The sequence below is a fragment of the Pelophylax lessonae genome, assembly GCF_965119305.1.
Source record: "Pelophylax lessonae genome assembly, chromosome: 13".
Classification (NCBI taxonomy): Eukaryota; Metazoa; Chordata; class Amphibia; order Anura; family Ranidae; genus Pelophylax; species Pelophylax lessonae.
The window spans coordinates 35575821-35600463 of NC_138780.1; the positions used below are offsets into that span (position 1 = coordinate 35575821).

Consider the following 24643-nt stretch of genomic DNA (forward strand, 5'->3'; position numbering starts at 1 on the left):
AGGGTGGGCCACCCAACTGGAAATTAGCATAATTCATGATTGATCATCAGAACAACATATTTAAAGAGATGTTGGGAAGTTTTAAACATGTATGTGCAGTCAGATAAAGTAAAATTTCAAACAAAAATTGCTTCCATACAGCTTGGCTTGCTCAAAGAACATCCAACATTAGCTCAAATCATAAAAAATACAGAAAGGAGCGCCAGACCAAAAACAAATGAAATAGTCCAAGATAATTTTAACTGACAATGAAGAAATCTTATAAAAACATCCAATGTAATTCAGGGGCAACACTACTCCCGTTCAACAGGAAAAAACTTTGATGGGCTATATCACAATTCTTGCATCTAGCGTTGCAGATTATAGTTTAAGAAATGACCCCTGCGCTATCACAAATTAGTAACAGAGATGTCTCTTGCAGGAATCAGGTGTAAAGAACAGGATCTGCTGCAGCTCTCAACTCAGCCTTTCAATTAAAACCGAATCAATCAAAGTAGGTATATAATAATAAAGCCGCGCTTATCCGAACATAATTAATATCTATAATCAATAAATATAAGTGAATAAACAATTAATAATGTGCTTGATCAATAATAAATGATTAATATATTCAAAGTGCTCCTAGTGCCATCCAATGTGTAAAAATAAAATATATAATAGCATGAATACTCTATGAGGTGCGAACTGCTGTGACAAAGGTGCTAAGTGCAAGAAAATTATATATAAATCCAGGGACATCAATACATATACACTCTTTGTCCCAGTGTGACGGCTAACTGTACCTCCAAAATATATATAGTGAACAAAGTGACAAGTGCACAACAGCTGCGTAATAGTAGGATGATAATATGATGTATAAAACGAATAAACAATAAAATAAAAAAAAATCCCATAAATCAAGTCCATTCAGTGATCTGTTGCAGCTTCAATCATCATGCAGTGAAAGTGGCATCACTGACCGCTCGTAACGGACAGCTGTATACACCGACTACTGTGAATTTAAATGAAAGTTCCTAGCGTTACAGATTGCTTAAGCAGCTGCTTATTTTTAATTTATATGTTTTAGCACGAATATCCTATTTGATTATATGAGGTATCCTGAATGGGCATGAGAGCAGGAGAAGTGTGTCCAGCTTTCCAGCATTAGATCACTCCCCCTACCTCCTCGAGCTCTCCCAGGATTGGCTGCTCCTTGCCTTAGCATTATTGCCAATGCTGAAGTCATATAATGTCTTCCCCAAGTTCCGATTGGCTGATACTACTTGTGAGGGGGCATAGCCGGGTGCGCACTATGTCCTGCGTGAGGCTAAGCCACATGTCTCTGCTTGCTGGGAGGAATGTACAGATGGGAGGAGAGTCCTGTGACGTCAACTCCTGAGCTCCGGCATTGAGACCCGACCACTTATATCCTATGTTGACAGGGCTCATACAGGCGGAGGGAAAAAGAATTGCTCGGCAAAAATACCTAGATTGAATTTGGAGATGTGGGCACATTACTATGGTGCCTTTATTTTTTATTACATGCCCTGTAGGTTTATAACCGCTTTAGAGTGAGCTTAGGTTAGGTCTGAACCTGGGTTCAGACTGAACCTGGAAAGAAGCTGTCACTCCTGCCCAATTAGCTAGGGCCAAAGCATGTTCTGTCCTACAGCTACATTTACCCAAAAGGGTGCAATGCTCATGACATCATTGACCTATTATGGCCTCATAGCCAAATTAGGTCAATGCCATATCCAGCCACTTTTAGCCATTCCTGTCTAGATGCACTCGCTCCAGCAATGGTATCACATTACTGCTCTGGACCTGCTTTCTGATAGTGATAACAGTGGATTGAGCTTGTGTTATGTATGTTAACACAGCGGCTATAGTCTCCACCAGGTGTGCTTTGACAGGGTGGCAAAGCAGGAGTACATTTTGGAGACAGTTGTCCCTCTATAACAGGAAATGTCTACACAATGACCTTCGTGGAATTGCCACCATTTAATTAAAATTGTAGATTAAAAACAAAAGAAAATTGAAATTACATGTTAACGTTTTTATGAAATTTTAGTAATTCCTTTTAAAATGATTTTATTAACCACTTGCCGACTGCCGCACGACTATTTACTGCGGCAGTCAGCCCCTCACAGGCAAAGCGACGTAGGGCTACGTCGCTAGCCTGTGAGGCTCTAGGGAGCGAGCTCACGCCGCCGGAGGCGCGCTCCTGCGCGGTCACAGCCCCCCCCGCGCGTGTGCCCGGCGGACCTGATGTCCGCCGGGCACTCGCGATCTTCCATTACACCGGAAGAAAGGCAGGCGTCTAATGTAAACAAAGCCGCCTGTCATTCTTCCCTGTGTAAGAATGGAGATCAGACGGTTCTACTATGTAGGACCGTTGATCTCTGTTCTTACACTAGTAGCCACAGCCAATCACAAAAACACGCCCCTAGGGACACACTTAACCCCTCCCTCTCCAATAAAGTTAACTCCTTCACTGCCAGTGTCATTTTTACAGTAACAGTGCATATGTATAGCACTCATTACTGTAGTAATGTCACTGGTAGCCCCAAAAGTGTCAAAAATGTCAGTCAAGGGTCCGATCTGTCTGCCGCAATGTCGCAGTCCAGCAAAAAAAAAAAATCGCAGATCGCCGCCATTACACGTTAAAAAAAAACAAAAAAAAAATGACAAAAATCTTTCCCTTTGTTAGTAAACGCAATAACTTTTGCGCAAACCAATCAAAATACGCTTTTTGCAATTTTTTTTTTTTTTTTACCAAACATATGGTAAAAAAAAGAATTGGCCTAAAATGTTAAAAAATTTTGATTTTTAAATTTTTTTGGGGGAATTTCATATAAAAAAAATGTGAAAATTATTGTTATTTTTGCAAAATTGACGCTCTTTTTTTGTTTATAGCCCATGATCAAAAAATCGCACAGGTGATCAAATACCACCAAAAGAAAGCTCTGTTTGTGGGAAAAAAAGGACGTCAAATTCGTTTAGGTACAGCGTCGCACGACCGCGCAATTGTCCGTTACAATCACGCAGTGCCGAATCGCAAAATAGGCCCTGGTGAGGAAGGGGGTAAAATCTTCCGGGGCTTAAGTGGTTAAAATCTAAAATTATTTATTAATATTGTACATTTATTGTGTACAAATTATGCAAAGTACAATTTGAAGATTAATATTTTTAATGCATGAATCTATTTGTCTGGAGTCTTTAAACAACTAGCTCTTCACAGCTCCATCCCAGAGAAATGTAATCATTAGATTTACTGGAGCAGTGAAATGTGACACTCTATTCTAGGAATAGCCTATAAAAATATATGCACAAATACATAAAATACAAAGTAGCCTTAGGCAAATCAGTTCTTTCCAGTTCTCAGGACACAGAATGTCTTGCATTGCCTGGTATGCGGGTTTGCTATGACAAACCCTTAGTGCTTTGGAACTGTAGCATTAGGAGTAAAGGTTGCAAGAAATAGGAGGGGCATGAGCCTATGATATCACAAACGACAAACCTATTATTGAACCATCCCATGAGGGTCTCCAGGGTGTGACGAGTAAGAAGAGTGAAGCTCTAGATTGGTGTTTTCTTACAGTGCTACAAATGCAAATTTACATATGCATATTTTATAGCTGTACAGTATGAAATTAATATACTAATTGCATGGAAATGCAAGAAAACCCCAAAATAATTATAATTAACATCTGTGATAGCTGTATGCTGAACTAAACTTACTTTATTTAACAATATGATTTATAGTCTTTCTATTTGGTTACAGAAAGTCAACAGAATCGACACCACTGGACTGTAGTCGTTGGGACGTTTGTCATTGCGACGTTTGTCGTTGCAATATTGGTCGTTGGGATGTATTTCGCGATTGCTGCATGTATAATCTGTTGTAAAACAAAAGAATGTAAGTATTCAGGAAACAGATTGTCTCATATCACTACAAAAGAACTGTAAGTAAGCTTTACTTAAAATGTAAAAGGTTCAGCTTGCTTAACCCCTTGGAGCCTAAGCCTCTCTCTGACGTATGTTGCTTACAAGTTAATATCAGTATTTTTTGCTAGAAAATTACTTAGAGCCCCCAAAAATTATATAATATATATTTGGGAAAAAATTCACTTTCATGAATTAAAAACAAAAACAAAACCGATATTTTGTGTCACATGGTATTTGCACAGCGCACTTTCAAATGCAAATTTTTGGGAAAAAATTCACTTTCATGAATTAAAAAAACAAAACCGTAAAGTTTGCCCAATTGTTTTTTGTATAATGTGAAAGATGATGTTACTCAGAGTAAATAGATACCCAACATGTCATGCTTTAAAATTGCGCACACTCGTGGAATGGCGACAAACTTTGGTACTTAAAAATCTCCATAGGCGACGCTTTAAATTTTTTTTAACTGACCTGTTTAGAGTTACAGAGGAAGTTTTGTGCTAGAGTTATTGCTCTCGCTCTAACAATCGTGGCAATACCTCATGTGTGATTTGAACACCGTTTACATATGCGGACGCGACTTGCGTATGCATTTGTTTCTGCACGGAGGGACGGGGCGCTTTCAATTTTTTTATTTTGACACTATCCATTTAAAAAAACATATATATATATATATATATATATATATATATATATATATATATATATATATATATATATATTTTTTTTTTTTGATCACTTTTTACTGTCACAAGGAATGTAAACATCCCTTGTGACCGTAATGGGCAGAGACAGGTGCTCTTTATGGAGGGATCTGGGGGACAAAAAGACCACAACCCCACCTCTGCACTTAAAAGCATTCAAAACGCCAGGTTTGACTGTTTTGATTACTGTCTTTTTTTTTTTTTTATGGCTAAGAACCCAGAAGTAATGTCATGACATTGCTTCCGGGTTTCTACATCGGAGACACGATCAGAGTCGAATTCGGCTTTGTTCGGGTCTTCGGCCAGCCGGCGGAGGTGCTGGCTGGTCGCTAGGGTCTCCTAGCGGGACAGGAGACCCAGGTGAGCCACGAAAGGCAGCGGGGGGACGGGGGGGGGGATGTCCCTGCCTGCTCCTTGTAATCAGTGTTGAGGTAGTTACTCAAAAAATGTAACTAGTTACTTCTGTAAATTGTAACGAGATTACTTTACTAATTACTGCATTTGAAAAGTAACTTCACTACCTATTATTTTACTTTCCTCTTTCTTAATTGACCGTGTAGAAGAAGATACATGACACTCTTTCTCCATAGAATTTATTGTATAAACACAGGCTTTGGGAAACATGAGAACAAAACCTGAAAAAACAGAATAAAACATAAAGTGCAACAAAAAGTCATAAACTTCATCCCTAGCTCAAAAAAGGGGTTCTGGCGCTAATCCGAGGTTTAAAATCCTGTAATGTCCTTGTACGTAGAATGCACTGTTGCATATGTAAATATGTCTGTTGCAACACTGTTCGCCCACTCCTAAACACAGGATGGCGTATAAGTAAAGAGAAAAAAATATATTAGGATGGTGCTCTGGTGTGCATCATATTGGTGAAAAACCCCAATGGAGGCTCAAATTGACAATCTAATAAAAGTTTATTAAGTGGGTCCACAAATGGTTAAAACTAGAGTTGAGCGGACACCTGGATGTCCGTGTTCGGCGGGTTCGGCCTAACTTTAAAAAAAAGTCTGGGTCCGTGTCCCGGACTTTTGCCGAACTTTTCCCGGACACCGAACCCCATTGAAGTCAATGGGGACCCGAACTTTCAGGCACTAAAATGGCTCTAAAACACCAAAGGAAAGGGCTAGAGTGCTGCAAATGGCAGCAAAACGTAATTAAGAGCATGGCAAGTGCTCTGCAAACAAATGTGGATAGGGAAATAATTTAAAACAACAAAAAAATAAACAGAAAAATAAAACAATGTTCTTCATCTCTGAAGGACGAGGCCCATATGGAGTAGGAGGGAGGTTGAGGTGGTGGTGGATGTGGCGGTGTCATAGGCGTGCGCACTTGGTGTGCCGGGTGTGCCTGGGCACACCCTAATCACCTAGGGCACATTAGCATTATCGCTCTGTTTGCCAGTGAGGAGATGGGAAAGATCTCCCTCGGACCTGCTCTGCTCTATTTCTCTTTGCCAGCAGGGAGAGTAATGTATCGGGGCCATGTACATGTAGGCAAACACATGCATGTGTATTTCAACTGCGCACACCTATGGGCGGTGTAGGTGGAAGCGGCGGTGGAGGAGGACCAGGGCCGGATTAAGAGCCTCATGGGCTTGGTGCTGAGGATTTTGAAGGGCCTTAAGGGCCGTGCCTTGGCATGTACCCAGAGGAGGAAGGGTGCAGCCATGCATGCCTAATTCAACATGGGATGCTGTCTCTGAAGCCCATAAACACATCCATGCATCGGCAACTGTCCCTCCTTGTCCAGCCTTCGTGCTGTGTGGGGAGGTTCTGAGGGAGCTGCCTGGGGAAGCGAGCATAGAAGCCAGACTTCTGTGTTTACAAGTGACAGAAGAGCGGTAACAGTGAATATGGCCAACCCGGGGCCTATATAAAAGGTAGGGGCCTGTAGCTGCAGCTCCAATAGCCCCTACGTTTATCTGGCCCTGAGGAGGAGGACGAGGTAGCCAACACTGCTTCTTTTCACAAATTTTAAATGAGGGTACACCCCAAAAGAGTGAGAAAGAGCAAAAATGGAACAATGGGTGGGTAAGGTCGGTATCCATCGCTATTCTGCACAAGGTACGGAAAAGTCCAGTGGGATCCATGCCTGGTTCATTTTAATGAACGTGAGCTTGTCCACATTGTCTATGGACAGGCGGCTGCGCTTGTCTGTGATAACGCCCCCAGCCGTGCTAAATACCCGTTCAGATAATACACTGGCTGCAGGGCACGCCAGCACCTCCAAGGCGTAAAGGGCAAGCTCAGGCCATGTGCCCAACTTGGAGACCCAGAAGTTGAAGGGGGCAGACCCCTCATTCAGTACGTCTAGGCGTGTGCACACATACTGCTCCACCATGTTGGTAAAATGCTGCCTCCTGCTAAGACGTTCCATCTGAGCTGCTAGTGCTGCTGTTTGTTGTGGCGTGCTGACAAAGCATTTCCACATTTCGGCCATGCTAACCCTGCCTTCTGAGGTGCTGGCGGTGCCCTGGTTGCGTTGGCGACCTCTTCCTCCTCCTCCTCCTCCTCCTCCTCCTCCTCCTCTGCCTTGTGCTTCCACTGTGGCCCCGTGTCAGGTGGGAATGCCAGCAGCATGGCGTCTACCAGCGTGCGCTTGTACTCGCGCATCTTGCGATCGCGCTCCAGTGAGTGAATTAAGGACGGTACGTTGTCCTTGTAACGGGGATCCAGCAGCGTGGCCACCCAGTAATCAGCACAAGTTAGAATGTGGGCAACTCGGCGGTCGTTGTGGAGACACTGCAGCATGTAATCGCTCATGTGTGCCAGGCTGCACAGAGGCAACGAAAGGCTGTCCTCTGTGGGAGGTGTATCGTCCGTGTCCTCTGTATCCCCCCAGCCACGCACCAGTGATGGCCATGAGCTGGCCTGGGTGCCACCCTGCTGTGAACATGGTTCCATCTCCTCCTCCTCATCCTCCAGAACTGTGCCCCTGCTGGACAATTGTGTCCCTGGCGTTTGTGTGTGCAGGAACCCACCCTCGGAGCCCCTTGCGAATGACTGCCCTGAAAGCCTTGGAAATGTTACCTCCTCCTCCTCCTCCTCCTCCTCATCCTGTGCCACATCCTCTTCCATCATCGCCCGAATTGTTTTTTCAAGGAGGCATAGAAGTGGGATAGTTAAGCTGAGAACGGCGTCATCGCCACTGGCCATGTTGGTGGAGGACTCAAAACAGCGCAACAAGGCACACAGGTCTCGAATGGAGGCCCAGTTATTGGTGGTGAAGTGGTGCTGTTCCGCAGAGCGACTCACGCGTGCGTGCTGCAGCTGAAACTCCACAATGGCCTGCTGCTGCTTGCACAGTCTTTGCAGCATGTGCAAGGTGGAGTTCCACCTTGTGGGCACGTCACATATGAGGCGGTGAAGGCCGAAGTTACGCTGCAGCGCTGACAGGCGAGCAGCAGCAGGGTGAGAACGCCGAAAGTGCGCACAGACGGCCCGCACTTTCTGCAGCAGCTCTGACATATCGGGGTAGTTTTTAAGGAACCTCTGCACCACCAAATTCAGCACATGCGCCAGGCAAGGGATGTGCGTCAAACCGGCTAGGCCCAGAGCTGCTATGAGATTTCGCCCGTTATCGCACACCACCAGGCCGGGCTTGAGGCTCGCTGGCAGCAACCACTCATTTGTCTGCTGTTCCATGCTCCTCCACAACTCCTGCGCGGTTTGTGGTTTGTCCCCCAAACAGGCAAGTTGTAAAACTGCCTACTGTCGTTTACCCCTGGCCGTGCTGAAGTTGGTGGTGAAGGTGTTACGCTGTCCGGATGAGGAGGCGGTAGAGGATGAGGAAGCGGAGTAGGAGGAGTTAGTAACAGGAGGCAAACTGAAGCGCCCTGCAATCCTCGGTGGTGGAAGGACATGCGCCAAATTGCTATCCGCCTCAGGCCCATCCGCCACTGCATTTACCCAGTGTGCCGTTAGGGAGATATAACGCCCCTGACCGTGCTTACTGGTCCACGTATCGGTAGTTAGGTGGACCTTGCCAGAGATGGCGTTGCGCAGTGCACACCTGATTTTTTCCCCCACTTGGTTGTGCAGGGAAGGGATGGCTTGCCTGGAAAAGTAGTGGCGGCTGGGCACTACGTACTGTGGGACAGCCACCGACATAAGGTTTTTAAAACTGTGCGTCTCCACCAGACGGAATGACAGCATTTCAAAGGCCAAGAATTTTGAAATGCTGGCATTCAGGGCCAGGGATCGCGGGTGGGTAGGGGGGTACTTCCTCTTTCTCTCAAGTGTTTGGGAGATGGAAAGCTGAACGCTTCCACGGGACATTGTGGAGATGGTTGGTGACCCAGGTGGTGGTGTTCCTGACAGATCCTCTGTTTGCGGGGTGGCAGGTGCCGGTATCACTACAGATGTGGCTGGAGCGGCCGAGACTGCAGCGGAAGAGGAAGCAGGATGAGCCAGAGACGTTTCTTGGTTTTGAAGGTGTCTACTCTACTGCAGCTCGTGCTTTGCACGGGGTGCAAACCACTCGTGTCCTGTCATCAGCACATTTTCTAAAGAACTTCCACGCTAACTCCTTTGAGCTGACTTTGGTGCGCTCGTTCCCTTGCTGCGTTGGGCAGTAGCAGGCGTAGTGCCTAGGGCACGGCAGCTCCGCTTCTGCACCCTGCTCCCTCTTCTGCTGTGCTGGTGGCTCTGTGCGACCACCGCCTCTTCCTCCAAACTACTCAGGTCAGCTGCATGACCTTCATTCCATGTGGGGTCGAGGACCTCATCGTCCTCCACATCATCTTCCACCCAGTCTTCACCCCTGCCCTCCTTGTCGGTCTCCACAATGCTGAACGCCACAGCAGTTGGCACCTGCGTTTCGTCATCATCGGAGATGTGCTGCGATGGTCCTTGCATGTACTCATCTTGAGAAATAAGTGGTTGGGCATCGCTGCACTCAATCTCTTCAACTTCTGGGGCAGGGCTAGGTGGATGGCCCTGGGAAACCCTGCTAACAGAGTCCTCAAAAAGAAGAAGAGACTGCTGTATGGATTGGGGCTCAGACTGCTTGCCTGATTTCCAAGGGGGTGTGGTGAAAAACGGTTGGACATTGGCTGCAGGTGCCAACTCTGACCTTTCTGCAGTAGACTGGGTGGGAGACAATGTGAAGGAACCGGAGGCACTGTCAGCAACCCAATCTACTATCGCCTGTACTTCTTCAGGCCTCATCACGTCTAGAGGCGCATGATGCCCTACCAAATACTGATGCAGGTTCTGTCGCCTACTCACACTTGTGGAAGGTGTTTCACTTGTGCGTGTAGCTGGCACAGATCGACCACGTCCTCTCCTTGCAAAAGGAGCTCTACCAGCAGCACCACGACCCAGGCCACGGCCCCTATTTGGCGGTCTCCTCATATTTCTGTAATTTATGATCTTGCCCTAGAAAGGTGTTTATTGAATAGCGGAACAAAACAACAACAGTATTGCACGGGTGTATCTCACAGTCAAATATGCAAACTATGCCGCAATTTAATGTTTTTTACCCCAAAAGGGTGTATATTGAATAGCGGAATAGGAAAAAGGATAAAAAAACGGTGTATCTCACACGTACAAACACAGACTAGGCCCGGATTCAAATTTTTTGTACCCTAAAGGGAGGATGAGGAAGAGGAGTAGGAGGAGTTGGGAACAGGAGGCAAACTGAAGCGCCCTGCAATCCTCGGCGGTAGAAGGAGATGTGCCAAACCAATTTAAAAAGGTGTATCTCACATGTACCGGTACAGACTATCCCGCAATTTAATTTTTTACACTCAAACAGGGTGTATATTGAATAGCGGAATAGGACAAATTTTACAAAACGGTGTATCTCACACGTACAAACACCAACTAGGCCCCGATTACAATTTTTTGTACCCTAAAGGCAGGATGAGGAAGAGGAGTAGGAGGAGTTGGGAACAGGAGGCAAACTGAAGCGCCCTGCAATCCTCGGCGGTAGAAGGAGATGCGCCAAACAAATTTAAAAAGGTGTATCTCACATGTACCGGTACAGACTATCCCGCAATTTAATTTGTTTACACTCAAAGAGGGTGTATATTGAATAGCGGAATAGGACAAATTTTACAAAACAGTGTATCTCACACGTACAAACACCAACTAGGCCCCGATTACAATTTTTTGTACCCTAAAGGCAGGATGAGGAAGAGGAGTAGGAGGAGTTGGGAACAGGAGGCAAACTGAAGCGCCCTGCAATCCTCGGCGGTAGAAGGAGATGCGCCAATCCAATTTAAAAAGGTGTATCTCACATGTACCGGTACAGACTATCCCGCAATTAAATTTTTTACACTCAAACAGGGTGTATATTGAATAGCGGAATAGGACAAATTTTACAAAACGGTGTATCTCACACGTACAAACACCAACTAGGCCCCGATTACAATTTTTTGAACCCTAAAGGCAGGATGAGGAAGAGGAGTAGGAGGAGTTGGGAACAGGAGGCAAACTGAAGCGCCCTGCAATCCTCGGAGGTAGAAGGAGATGCGCCAAACAAATTTAAAAAGGTGTATCTCACATGTACCGGTACAGACTATCCCGCAATTTAATTTGTTTACACTCAAAGAGAGTGTATATTGAATAGCGGAATAGGACAAATTTTACAAAACGTTGTATCTCACACGTACAAACACCAACTAGGCCCTGATTACAATTTTTTGTACCCTAAAGGCAGGATGAGGAGTAGGAGGAGTTCGGAACAGGCAGGAGGCAGACTGAAGCACCCTCAAATCCTCAGCAGTATGAGATGCGCCCCAAAAATTGGAAAGGTGTATCTCACACGTACCGACACAGACTATCACGCAATTTAATTGTTTATACCCAAAGGTTTTGATTAAATAGCGGAATAGAAAATATGATCAAAAAAAAAAGTGTATGTATCTCACACGTACACAACCACACTAGGCCCCAATTACTATTGTTTGTACCCCTATAAGGCTGGATGAGGAGTAGGGGGGAGTATGGAAAAGGCAGCACCCTCAAATCTTCAGAAGTATGAGATGAACCCCAAAAACTTGGAAAGGTGGATCTCACACGTACCAACACAGACTATCCCCCAATTTAACTGATCCCCAAAGGTTTTTGATTAAATAGCGGAATAGAAAATATGATCAAAAAAAGTGTATGTATATCACACGTACACAACCACACTAGGCCCCAATTACTATTGTTTGTACCCCTATAAGGCTGGATGAGGAGTAGGGGGGAGTATGGAAAAGGCAGCACCCTCAAATCTTCAGAAGTATGAGATGAACCCCAAAAACTTGGAAAGGTGGATCTCACACGTACCAACACAGACTATCCCCCAATTTAACTGATCCCCAAAGGTTTTTGATTAAATAGCGGAATAGAAAATATGATCAAAAAAAGTGTATGTATATCACACGTACACAACCACACTAGGCCCCAATTACTATTGTTTGTACCCCTAAAAGGCTGGATGAGGAGTAGGGGGGAGTATGGAACAGGCAGCACCCTCAAATCTTCAGAAGTATGAGATGAACCCCAAAAACTTGGAAAGGTGGATCTCACACGTACCAACACAGACTATCCCCCAATTTAACTGATCCCCAAAGGTTTTTGATTAAATAGCGGAATAGAAAATATGATCAAAAAAAGTGTATGTATCTCACACGTACACAACCACACTAGGCCCCAATTACTATTGTTTGTACCCCTAAAAGGCTGGATGAGGAGTAGGGGGGAGTATGGAACAGGCAGCACCCTCAAATCTTCAGAAGTATGAGATGAACCCCAAACACTTGGAAAGGTGGATCTCTCCCACACGTACCAACACAGACTATCCCCCAATTTAACTGATCCCCAAAGGTTTTTGATTAAATAGCGGAATAGAAAATATGATCCAAAAAAGTGTATGTATATCACACGTACACAACCACACTAGGCCCCAATTACTATTGTTTGTACCCCTAAAAGGCTGGATGAGGAGTAGGGGGGAGTATGGAACAGGCAGCACCCTCAAATCTTCAGAAGTATGAGATGAACCCCAAACACTTGGAAAGGTGGATCTCTCCCACACGTACCAACACAGACTATCCCCCAATTTAACTGATCCCCAAAGGCTTTTGATTAAATAGCGGAATAGAAAATATGTTCCAAAAAAGTGTATGTATCTCACACGTACACAACCACACTAGGCCCCAATTACTATTGTTTGTACCCCTAAAAGGCTGGATGAGGAGTAGGGGGGAGTATGGAACAGGCAGCACCCTCAAATCTTCAGAAGTATGAGATAACCCCAAACACTTGGAAAGGTGGATCTCCCCCACACGTACCAACACAGACTATCCCCCAATTTAACTGATCCCCAAAGGTTTTTGATTAAATAGCGGAATAGAAAATATGATCCAAAAAAGTGTATGTATCTCACACGTACACAACCACACTAGGCCCCAATTACTATTGTTTGTACCCCTAAAAGGCTGGATGAGGAGTAGGGGGGAGTATGGAACAGGCAGCACCCTCAAATCTTCAGAAGTATGAGATGAACCCCAAAAACTTGGAAAGGTGGATCTCACACGTACCAACACAGACTATCCCCCAATTTAACTGATCCCCAAAGGTTTTTGATTAAATAGCGGAATAGAAAATATGATCCAAAAAAGTGTATGTATCTCACACGTACACAACCACACTAGGCCCCAATTACTATTGTTTGTACCCCTAAAAGGCTGGATGAGGAGTAGGGGGGAGTATGGAACAGGCAGCACCCTCAAATCTTCAGAAGTATGAGATGAACCCCAAAAACTTGGAAAGGTTGATCTCACACGTACCAACACAGACTATCCCCCAATTTAACTGATCCCCAAAGGTTTTTGATTAAATAGCGGAATAGAAAATATGATCAAAAAAAGTGTATGTATATCACACGTACACAACCACACTAGGCCCCAATTACTATTGTTTGTACCCCTAAAAGACTGGATGAGGAGTAGGGGGGAGTATGGAACAGGCAGCACCCTCAAATCTTCAGAAGTATGAGATGAACCCCAAACACTTGGAAAGGTGGATCTCTCCCACACGTACCAACACAGACTATCCCCCAATTTAACTGATCCCCAAAGGTTTTTGATTAAATAGCGGAATAGAAAATATGATCAAAAAAAGTGTATGTATATCACACGTACACAACCACACTAGGCCCCGATTACTATTGTTTGTACCCCTAAAAGGCTGGATGAGGAGTAGGGGGGAGTATGGAACAGGCAGCACCCTCAAATCTTCAGAAGTATGAGATGAACCCCAAACACTTGGAAAGGTGGATCTCTCCCACACGTACCAACACAGACTATCCCCCAATTTAACTGATCCCCAAAGGCTTTTGATTAATGGCGGAATAGAAAATATGATCCAAAAAAGTGTATGTATCTCACATGTACACAACCACACTAGGCCCCAATTACTATTGTTTGTACCCCTAAAAGGCTGGATGAGGAGTAGGGGGGAGTATGGAACAGGCAGCACCCTCAAATTTTAAGAAGTATGAGATGAACCCCAAACACTTGGAAAGGTGGATCTCCCCCACACGTACCAACACAGACTATCCCCCAATTTAACTGATCCCCAAAGGTTTTTGATTAAATAGCGGAATAGAAAATATGATCCAAAAAAGTGTATGTATCTCACACGTACACAACCACACTAGGCCCCAATTACTATTGATTGTACCCCTAAAAGGCTGGATGAGGAGTAGGGGGGGAGTATGGAACAGGCAGCACCCTCAAATCTTCAGAAGTATGAGATGAACCCCAAAAACTTGGAAAGGTGGATCTCACACGTACCAACACAGACTATCCCCCAATTTAACTGATCCCCAAAGGTTTTTGATTAAATAGCGGAATAGAAAATATGATCCAAAAAAGTGTATGTATCTCACACGTACACAACCACACTAGGCCCCAATTACTATTGTTTGTACCCCTAAAAGGCTGGATGAGGAGTAGGGGGGAGTATGGAACAGGCAGCACCCTCAAATCTTCAGAAGTATGAGATGAACCCCAAACACTTGGAAAGGTGGATCTCTCCCACACGTACCAACACAGACTATCCCCCAATTTAACTGATCCCCAAAGGTTTTTGATTAAATAGCGGAATAGAAAATATGATCCAAAAAAGTGTATGTATCTCACACGTACACAACCACACTAGGCCCCAATTACTATTGTTTGTACCCCTAAAAGGCTGGATGAGGAGTAGGGGGGAGTATGGAACAGGCAGCACCCTCAAATCTTCAGAAGTATGAGATGAACCCCAAACACTTGGAAAGGTGGATCTCCCCCACACGTACCAACACAGACTATCCCCCAATTTAACTGATCCCCAAAGGTTTTTGATTAAATAGCGGAATAGAAAATATGATCCAAAAAAGTGTATGTATCTCACACGTACACAACCACACTAGGCCCCAATTACTATTGTTTGTACCCCTAAAAGGCTGGATGAGGAGTAGGGGGGAGTATGGAACAGGCAGCACCCTCAAATCTTCAGAAGTATGAGATGAACCCCAAAAACTTGGAAAGGTGGATCTCACACGTACCAACACAGACTATCCCCCAATTTAACTGATCCCCAAAGGTTTTTGATTAAATAGCGGAATAGAAAATATGATCCAAAAAAGTGTATGTATCTCACACGTACACAACCACACTAGGCCCCAATTACTATTGTTTGTACCCCTAAAAGGCTGGATGAGGAGTAGGGGGGAGTATGGAACAGGCAGCACCCTCAAATCTTCAGAAGTATGAGATGAACCCCAAAAACTTGGAAAGGTGGATCTCACACGTACCAACACAGACTATCCCCCAATTTTACTGATCCCCGAAGGTTTTTGATTAAATAGCGGAATAGAAAATATGATCAAAAAAAGTGTATGTATATCACACGTACACAACCACACTAGGCCCCAATTACTATTGTTTGTACCCCTAAAAGGCTGGATGAGGAGTAGGGGGGAGTATGGAACAGGCAGCACCCTCAAATCTTCAGAAGTATGAGATGAACCCCAAACACTTGGAAAGGTGGATCTCTCCCACACGTACCAACACAGACTATCCCCCAATTTAACTGATCCCCAAAGGCTTTTGATTAATGGCGGAATAGAAAATATGATCCAAAAAAGTGTATGTATCTCACACGTACACAACCACACTAGGCCCCAATTACTATTGTTTGTACCCCTAAAAGGCTGGATGAGGAGTAGGGGGGAGTATGGAACAGGCAGCACCCTCAAATTTTAAGAAGTATGAGATGAACCCCAAACACTTGGAAAGGTGGATCTCCCCCACACGTACCAACACAGACTATCCCCCAATTTAACTGATCCCCAAAGGTTTTTGATTAAATAGCGGAATAGAAAATATGATCCAAAAAAGTGTATGTATCTCACACGTACACAACCACACTAGGCCCCAATTACTATTGTTTGTACCCCTAATAGGCTGGATGAGGAGTAGGGGGGAGTATGGAACAGGCAGCACCCTCAAATCTTCAGAAGTATGAGATGAACCCCAAAAACTTGGAAAGGTGGATCTCACACGTACCAACACAGACTATCCCCCAATTTAACTGATCCCCAAAGGTTTTTGATTAAATAGCGGAATAGAAAATATGATCCAAAAAAGTGTATGTATCTCACACGTACACAACCACACTAGGCCCCAATTACTATTGTTTGTACCCCTAAAAGGCTGGATGAGGAGTAGGGGGGAGTATGGAACAGGCAGCACCCTCAAATCTTCAGAAGTATGAGATGAACCCCAAACACTTGGAAAGGTGGATCTCCCCCACACGTACCAACACAGACTATCCCCCAATTTAACTGATCCCCAAAGGCTTTTGATTAAATAGCGGAATAGAAAATATGATCCAAAAAAGTGTATGTATCTCACACGTACACAACCACACTAGGCCCCAATTACTATTGTTTGTACCCCTAAAAGGCTGGATGAGGAGTAGGGGGGAGTATGGAACAGGCAGCACCCTCAAATCTTCAGAAGTATGAGATGAACCCCAAACACTTGGAAAGGTGGATCTCTCCCACACGTACCAACACAGACTATCCCCCAATTTAACTGATCCCCAAAGGTTTTTGATTAAATAGCGGAATAGAAAATATGATCCAAAAAAGTGTATGTATCTCACACGTACACAACCACACTAGGCCCCAATTACTATTGTTTGTACCGCTAAAAGGATGGATGAGGAGTAGGGGGAGTATGGAACAGGCAGCACCCTCAAATCTTCAGAAGTATGAGATTGTGTTCACTGCACCCCAAAAAGATTGTGTTCACTGCACCCCACAAAGATTGTGTTCACTGCACCCCAAAAGGATTGTGTTCACTGCACCCCAAAAAGATTGTGTTCACTGAACCCCACAAAGATTGTGTTCACTGTACCCCACAAAGATTGTGTTCACTGCACCCCAAAAAGATTGTGTTCAGTGCACCCCACAAAGATTGTGTTCACTGCACCCCAAAAGGATTCCGTTCACTGCACCCCAAAAAGATTGTGTTCACTGCACCCCATAAAGATTGTGTTCACTGCACCCCAAAAAGATTGTGTTCACTGCACCCCAAAAGGATTTCGTTTACTGCACCCCAAAAAGATTGTGTTCACTGCACCAAGATTGTGTTCACTGCACCCCACAAAGATTGTGTTCACTGCACCCCAAAAAGATTGTGTTCACTGTACCCCACAAAGATTGTGTTCACTGCACCCCAAAAAGATTGTGTTCACTGCACCAAGATTGTGTTCACTGCACCCCACAAAGATTGTGTTCACTGCACCCCAAAAAGATTGTGTTCACTGTACCCCACAAAGATTGTGTTCACTGCACCCCAATAAGATTGTGTTCACTGTACCCCAAAAAGATTGTGTTCACTGCACCCCAAAAAGATTGTGTTCACTGCAGCCCACACACAGCAAAATGGATGTGGATCACTGACACCTGCCTATCTCCTATCCCACACCACACAGCAATATCAATTGTAGTTTGTAGAACACACTTTCCCTAAAAATCAGCAGACTCTATCCCTAACAGGATTGATAAGATCGTAGATCGGGACTGAGTGCAGACCCCACCCCACACAGCAATATCGATTGTAGTTTGTAGAACGCACTGTCCCTAAAATCAGCAGACTCTCTCCCTAAAATGCCTACAACTCGCCCTGCCTAATACACTCCGACCTGTCCCTCAATTCTATCCGGACACAAATGTTTTTTTTTTCCTGTCTGTCCCTAATCAGCAGCCAGCACGTTGATGTGTGCTCTCTCCCTGATCTAAGCAGCAGAATGATGCCGTAGCGGCGCTGCCTCGAACTTATAAAGACTTGGTCACATGCTTCAGACGGCCAATCACAGCTACTGATACATTTGTAGGCATGGCTGGGATGGCTTAAGGCACACCAGTTAAACGCTTGTTGATTGGCTGTTGAAAGCCCGCCATGAAAAGCGCGCCAAAGCATGCAAAACCCGGAAATAAAACGACCGAACACGGATTTTTACCCGAATATACAGTAAAGTATCCGTGTCCGTGTTCGGGTAAAAAAAATCCAATTATTCGGTACGAACACGAATAATACAGTCCGTGTTCGCTCAACACTAGTTAAAACAATATAATAGGTAGTCCTACCGATCCTTGAAGCCTCTGTGTCTCCTGGCTAGTCTTTGTAGGTATCCCTGATGTGTATCATAGGAACCTGATGACCGATGGAAAGGGATGGGGCTCTCAGATGAAAGAACGGAATTGGTCTGAGCGGGAGGGGCTCGCATGGTCCGGTGTGCGGCCGCGTTCCTGGACTGGAGCCGCAGCGTAGTGTCCCCTCAGTGCCTGCCGTGAGCACCGGGAGGCGCACGCAGATGACGTCACCTCAGGAGACCGGAAGTCCGTAGATAGCCGGTCGAAGAGACACCCGGAAGCCGAGGGGAGCGGAGGACAGGATACACTCGCTTCTGTGGAGCCTCCCGATTGCCACAACTACATGTTTCGCTACAAATGTAGCTTTGTCAACTTGACTTTTATTATTCTATTTTATTTTCTGTTCTTTTCTGTTCTCTTCTCTTCTTTTCTAGAATATTCCATTCTTTTCTATTCATATTTATTCTATTCGAATTTCAGAAACTGGTTATATTGTTATAGTCTTTCTATTCTGTTATTTTCTATTGTGTTTTCTATGTTTCTCTTTTCTATTCTACTATTTTACTTTCTATTCTATTAGAATTCAAGTTTATTTTATTTGAAATGTAACTTTTGGAAGATGGTTATATTCATTCTATGCTATTATTTTCTGTTGTATTCAATTTAAATTTACTCTATTCAAATTTTGGGAAATTGTTATTTTCATTCTATTCTTTTTTAATTCTATTCTTTTATTTTCTATTCTATTTGAATTTATTCTATTTGAATTTTGGAAGAAGGTTATATTTTGTTTTTATTTTATTCTATATTTTCCTTTTTTTTTTTTCTTTCTTTTCATTTATTTTCTTTTCTTTTCTCTTCTTCTCTATTGTATTCAAATTCTATTTGAAATTCAAATTTCAGAAGATGGTTATATTATTTCTATTTTATTCTATTCTATTAATTTTCTGTTCTATTTCTTGTCTATTCTTTCTTTTCTATTTTATCCCTTTATTTTTTATTCTATAATATTCTTTTCTATTCTATTCCTTTATTTTTTTTTTATTCTTTTTTTTTTATTCTCTTTGAAAATTCAAATTCAATTTGAAAAATATTTAAATTCAATTTAAAAACTATTTGAATTTCGTCCGAAATGTTATTTCGGATTTGTTTAAGTTTGTTACTATCAGATCTGAATTTCCAAATAACTAAAAACTTGTCCGCATTTCAATTTGGAATGACACAACCAGTACATGTCTAGTAGAATGTTCTATCACTGGGACATGGCCAGCATGGAGTGTTTGCTATGGCTTTCCTCCCATTTTGCCAGGGATATGCATTGTGCAGCACCACCTGTGTGCATGCTTTTGGCGCCATCGATATAAAGACTTCTTTCACTGATCCGCTGTCACTAATCTGATGTTAGTCAGCCAAAGTTGCACATAAAATTGTTATATTTGTATTCAGGGCTTTTTTTTCAGCGGGAAAGTGGGGGAACACAGTTCCACCATTTCTAACATGTAATGGCAAGGGGTGCTGGGGTGTGGTCTAATTTTGCTGGCTGCTGGAAGGTCTATTGGTTCTGGCTGCTTAGAGATTCAGTTTAGCTGGGAGTTTATGTTGCAGGAGGGTCTGTTGCCTTGGGGGAGGGGGTTTATTGTTGGGGAGTCTATTGTTGCTGGCTGCAGGGGACTGGTTTTCCTTCTCTTCTTGTTACCTTTAACAAATTCCATACAAATTACTTAGCATCATAAAATTATTCTGTATTCTCTAAAAGGGTTGATACTGGGAGGTGGGTAAGGTGTGGAACCAAGGACTAGTGCTCAGAGGTGGGTAGGGGTTGGACAACAGGGGTGACTCAAAAGGGGGAAGTGACTAAGATCTAGAAGGAAGAAAGCACCAGAATATGCAGTTAAGGGGGGTACACACTATAAGAAAATCGGGCGAATGATTGTCCGATTTTCCTCGTTGCTTCACAGCAAATCGGAACCGATGAAAGAAAATTCGTACGAACATTCTCGTACAAGAAAGGCTTTTTTTGCTTATTGTTTATGATCATGCGCAGTCTTTCTTTTCTGATTTTTCTTGTACAAAAATCATACGAAAATGGTACACATTAAATGAAAATTGTTCGTTTTTTCCTGTACGAGAAAAATTTGGAGTTTGTCCCTTCGAGAATTTTCGTATGAAAATTCTGAATCGTCTGTAGAAAGTTCTGTACACACTATACGAAAATCGTACCAAAAGTCTTTGGACAAAAATGTTTGCCCGATTTTCTTATAGTGTGTACGAGCCTTAAAGTCTTGATATGTTTATTTGACAAAGGAGCCATAATCAAATTAATGCATTTCTAAGGGATTCTTTAGGAGCCCTTTCATAAGGGCTATAAAATAAGAAACATACTGTACATGCAGATGATATGTAGATGTAGTATAAAAAATGTATACATAAAAAAAAAACCTTTAAAAAAAAAAATACATCGGCCCCAGACCCAATCAGACCAGCCATTGCCCTCTATGGAGCAGAGGATGGCAACACCTGTTTACACCCAACTGCCATCTGATCAGATCCATCAGACAGACAGATGGAGAACAGATCCCCATCCATCTGTTTCTAGGGGATAGGATCGGATCAGGTGTCAGTTGGTTGTAAACGGATGTTGCCATCCTCTGCTCCATAGAGGAGAGTGAGCTGTGTCTGTGTCTGCTCTGCATAAGCAGAGTAGACACGGACCAGCCATCTGTCTGCTCAGAGGGGATTAGTGGACAAAGGGGCCTTATTTGGTGCTAAGTATTTTTCCAAAAATGTAAACAAAGTAACTTAAATATGTACAGGACTTCAACAGTTGTAGAGTGACATTTTTTTTTTTTTTTAAAGCTAAACTCTGGGAAAAATAAAAACTGATCCTTGCAGGTAGGCTGCTTATTCAATATTGAGGGAATAGAAAAGAAAATGTACTTGCCCAATGGTCTGCTCCTCCATGCTGCTAGGTCAGTCCTCAGAATGTCATGTTCCCCATGCTGTAGCAGTCCTAGGTGCTGATGTTCTCAAGACCAATGCAGCCCTGCATTTGAAGTGATAATGCTGAAGGACAGTCCACTGACTGAGCATGGAGGGGTGCTGTCTACCAGGGTAGAGGAGGCTCAGGTAAGTAAAATTCTTGTACTCATCCCTAGGCCTAAGCAAGCAATTAACCCTTGCGGAGCAGGCACAGCCCCACCGCAAGAGGGATTTTATGATTTACCAGTGTTTGGTTTTAGAGAAACCTGCTCTTTAATGATAAAGGGCACATCAGCTTTTTTTTTCTTTTGTGTGCCTCCTCTCTTCGCCAACTCTGACTATATTGACTACATGTGTACCAATACTTCTGCTATTGTCATATAAAATTTGAGCTTTCTTCCAATAGTACTGTAGTGTCATAAGAATGTGATAACATTTTCTTTCTTGTAGGTATAGTCCCTGTAGAAGAGGATCAAGGCTTTTCCCAGTCCATGAGGGAAAAAAAGGTAAACTGGCATACTTTTTTGTAATCATTTTTGTAAAATTATTATATATTAAAGAGAAAGTGCAGCAGTAGGATTAGCAGTAACATACTGTGTTACAATGTTAGGTTATGAGTAGGGATGGGCTTGATGATCGAGTTGAACGTCGGGAGTTTGTGTGTTCGCTGAACACACCAACAAACTGGGCACTCGGCGGGAAGTTCACCTGCCGACGAGCACCATATGATGCACTGCGATCTCGCAGTGCATTGACTGCTGATGATTGGCCAAAGCAAGCACCTGACCTGTATGCTTTGGCCAATCACAGCACAATGTCCTGTCAGAGCCATGATTGGCCAAGTCAGGGTGCCTTTGGCCAATCATGGTTCAGGGGCTAAGTCCACGCCCCACACTATATAAGGCTTCTTACACTGCAGCTGTATATAGTGTGTGTTAGTGGAGATTAGGCAGGGTATGGTAGGTGGATAGTGAATAGTTGCTGCATTATTAGTACTCCCCCTTCTGTGTCGCAGGTGCTATTCCTTCTGCGTCAGCAGTGGGTTTTTTTTTTGTAATGCAGCAGTACTAATAATATTGCTTGGGTGCAATACTTTTTGTGCTTGGCGCACTATAAACCGTTCTATTATAGCTTTTCAAAGCTATAATAAAACTGTTTATAGTGCACTAAGCACAACATTATTGCACCCAAGCACCATATTCCCTTCCCTCACTCTATAATAAAGTTATAGAAACCCCCCCCCCCCAAAAAAAAATAAGAAGCAATAATAAAACGGCTTATAGTGCACCAAGCACAAAATAATTGCACCCAAGCACCATATTCCCATCCAACACTCTATAAGCTATAACCCCCCCCCCCCCAAAAAAAAATAAAAGCAAGAATAAAACCAGTTACAGTGTTCAGGCTTCACCAACACCCAAGGCCCAATTTTTCTGCACCTGTTTGACTACTAGTTAAGGTGTCCTCCAGTAGCAAGCGGGTTGCTTCTGGGGCTCCTTCCCCAGTGGTCTATCTCCCATAGCAAAGGGAGCAGCTCAGTGTCACAGAGGCCCGTGGCCTAGCTTGCAGGTACAGAAGAGTAAGAGAAATTAAGTGCATGCATGAGGTCTGCGCTGAGTGCGCAGTCGGACCCCGTTCTGTCACTGGGAGTAAGGAGACAGAGGTATGCTGGATGGGTAGAGTGGGCATAGGCTCGGCATTTCCCTCCTAAATGCAGCAGGTAGGGTGTGCATTAACACAGGACCAGAGAATTAACTAAAGTTCAGTTTATTCACTCAATGTACACGGTATACAGCCCATCTGGAGGGCTGCCTTGAGGTTGACTTTCTCAGAAAATGGTCCATTGACAGGCATGGCACAGCAAAGGTACAGTACCTCATGTGCAGAGCGAATGACACCACACACAGTGCCTAGCATAGCTCAGAAAAACCCAATAACCCTACAGCCAGCTAGCAGCCTGCCCACAAGCGGGCTAAAGTCTGTCAATTGACGTCACTCAGATGGTCCAGGCTCTGCAAGGATACTGAATTAGTTGTTGGGCTCCACCAGGATACATGGCCCAGCAGCTGGCTCAGCCTCTCAGCAAGCTACTGAGTGTCTGAGGCAGCCGCGCCCACCCTCCCCCCAGCCCAGCACTCCAGTGAGCGCTGTAGGAGCAAATACTGGCTCTCTGCTTACTAAAGGTCTTTGATTGCTCAGTTCTCAGTGTAGGGGCGGTGGGGGACAACTGCAGCCATGTATGGGAGTATGATTGTTTGTTATTTTATAAACCCACATCTCTCTTTTAAGGGTAGAAAATCGACTAAATGCAAATTTGCATAGCAGACCAGGGCTGTCCAAAATTATTTTCTCTGGGCATAGGCCCAAAAATGCATGGTAGATGTCTAGTCCCAAATGTTTTGATTAAAAGTTTACATTGGAGAAAGTTTTGGTTCCTTCAAGTCCACTTGGCTCTTGGTTATACTTATTCCTTTATAAAGTGGTAAAGCTGCGCTAAATGATATATGTAATAAAACAATATAGTGAATAATATCTCTAAGAGATAGCAATAGGCTATCAAATAATCGTGCATTCAAACAGATCAATAGAAGTGACTCCAAATTAATGTGATAAATTGAATAGAACACAAAGTCCATTACAGAATAAAGAGTCTGAAGGTGAATAAAATAGTGTTCAAGGATAGAATCCTCCACCGCTAAATAATATTCTTTCCACCGTGCTGAGAATTGTATCACGCTAATGCGCTTACCAAATGAAGGCTGTGATCAGGCATATATCACTCATGAGAGTATATCCAACCAGCTCAAACCAGGACCCTTGGCAACTCCCCTCAGAGTCCCTAGGAAGACGTCATCTATGACGAAACGCGTCAGAGAGGAGTGCTGACGTCACCACGTGATACCCGGAAGTCGGACGGCGGTGTTTTCTAGATCCTGCCGATACAAGCGCTGTTGGTTTATATACATGTGAGTGTTTTACCGTTAAAATAAATGTGCATCTTTACATACTTCACTATGGTGGCTATTATTCTTTCATGACCATTGTTGGATTGTGGATTGCCCGGATCTATATGCTGCGGTGTCTATCATCTTGCTGGTCTGAGGGGAGTCATCTTGCTGGTCTGAGTGGAGTTGCCAAGGGTCCTGGTTTGAGCTGGTTGGATATACTCTCATGAGTGATTTATGCCTGATTACAGCCTTCATTTGGTAAGCGCATTAGCGAGGATACAATTCTCAGCACAGTGGAAAGAATATTATTTAGCGGTGGAGGATTCTATCCTTGAACACTATTTTATTCACCTTCGGACTCTTTATTCTGTAATGGACTTTGTGTTCTATTGAATTTATCACATTCATTTGGAGTCACTTCTATTGATCTGT

The 24643-nt window shown here is 43.7% G+C and overlaps 1 protein-coding gene across 1 annotated transcript in view; it reads left to right on the plus strand.

The window, feature by feature from the left end:
* The window catches only part of LOC309569144 (CD48 antigen-like), a gene marked incomplete at both ends in the record, with an annotated part of 77463 nt that overhangs the window by 47822 nt on the left and 4998 nt on the right, over positions 1-24643 (plus strand). Inside the window, one exon of the mRNA XM_082274906.1 lies at positions 21714-21769. Within this exon, the coding sequence (XP_082131032.1) occupies positions 21714-21769 (56 nt within the window). The remainder of the gene's footprint in view (positions 1-21713; positions 21770-24643) is intronic.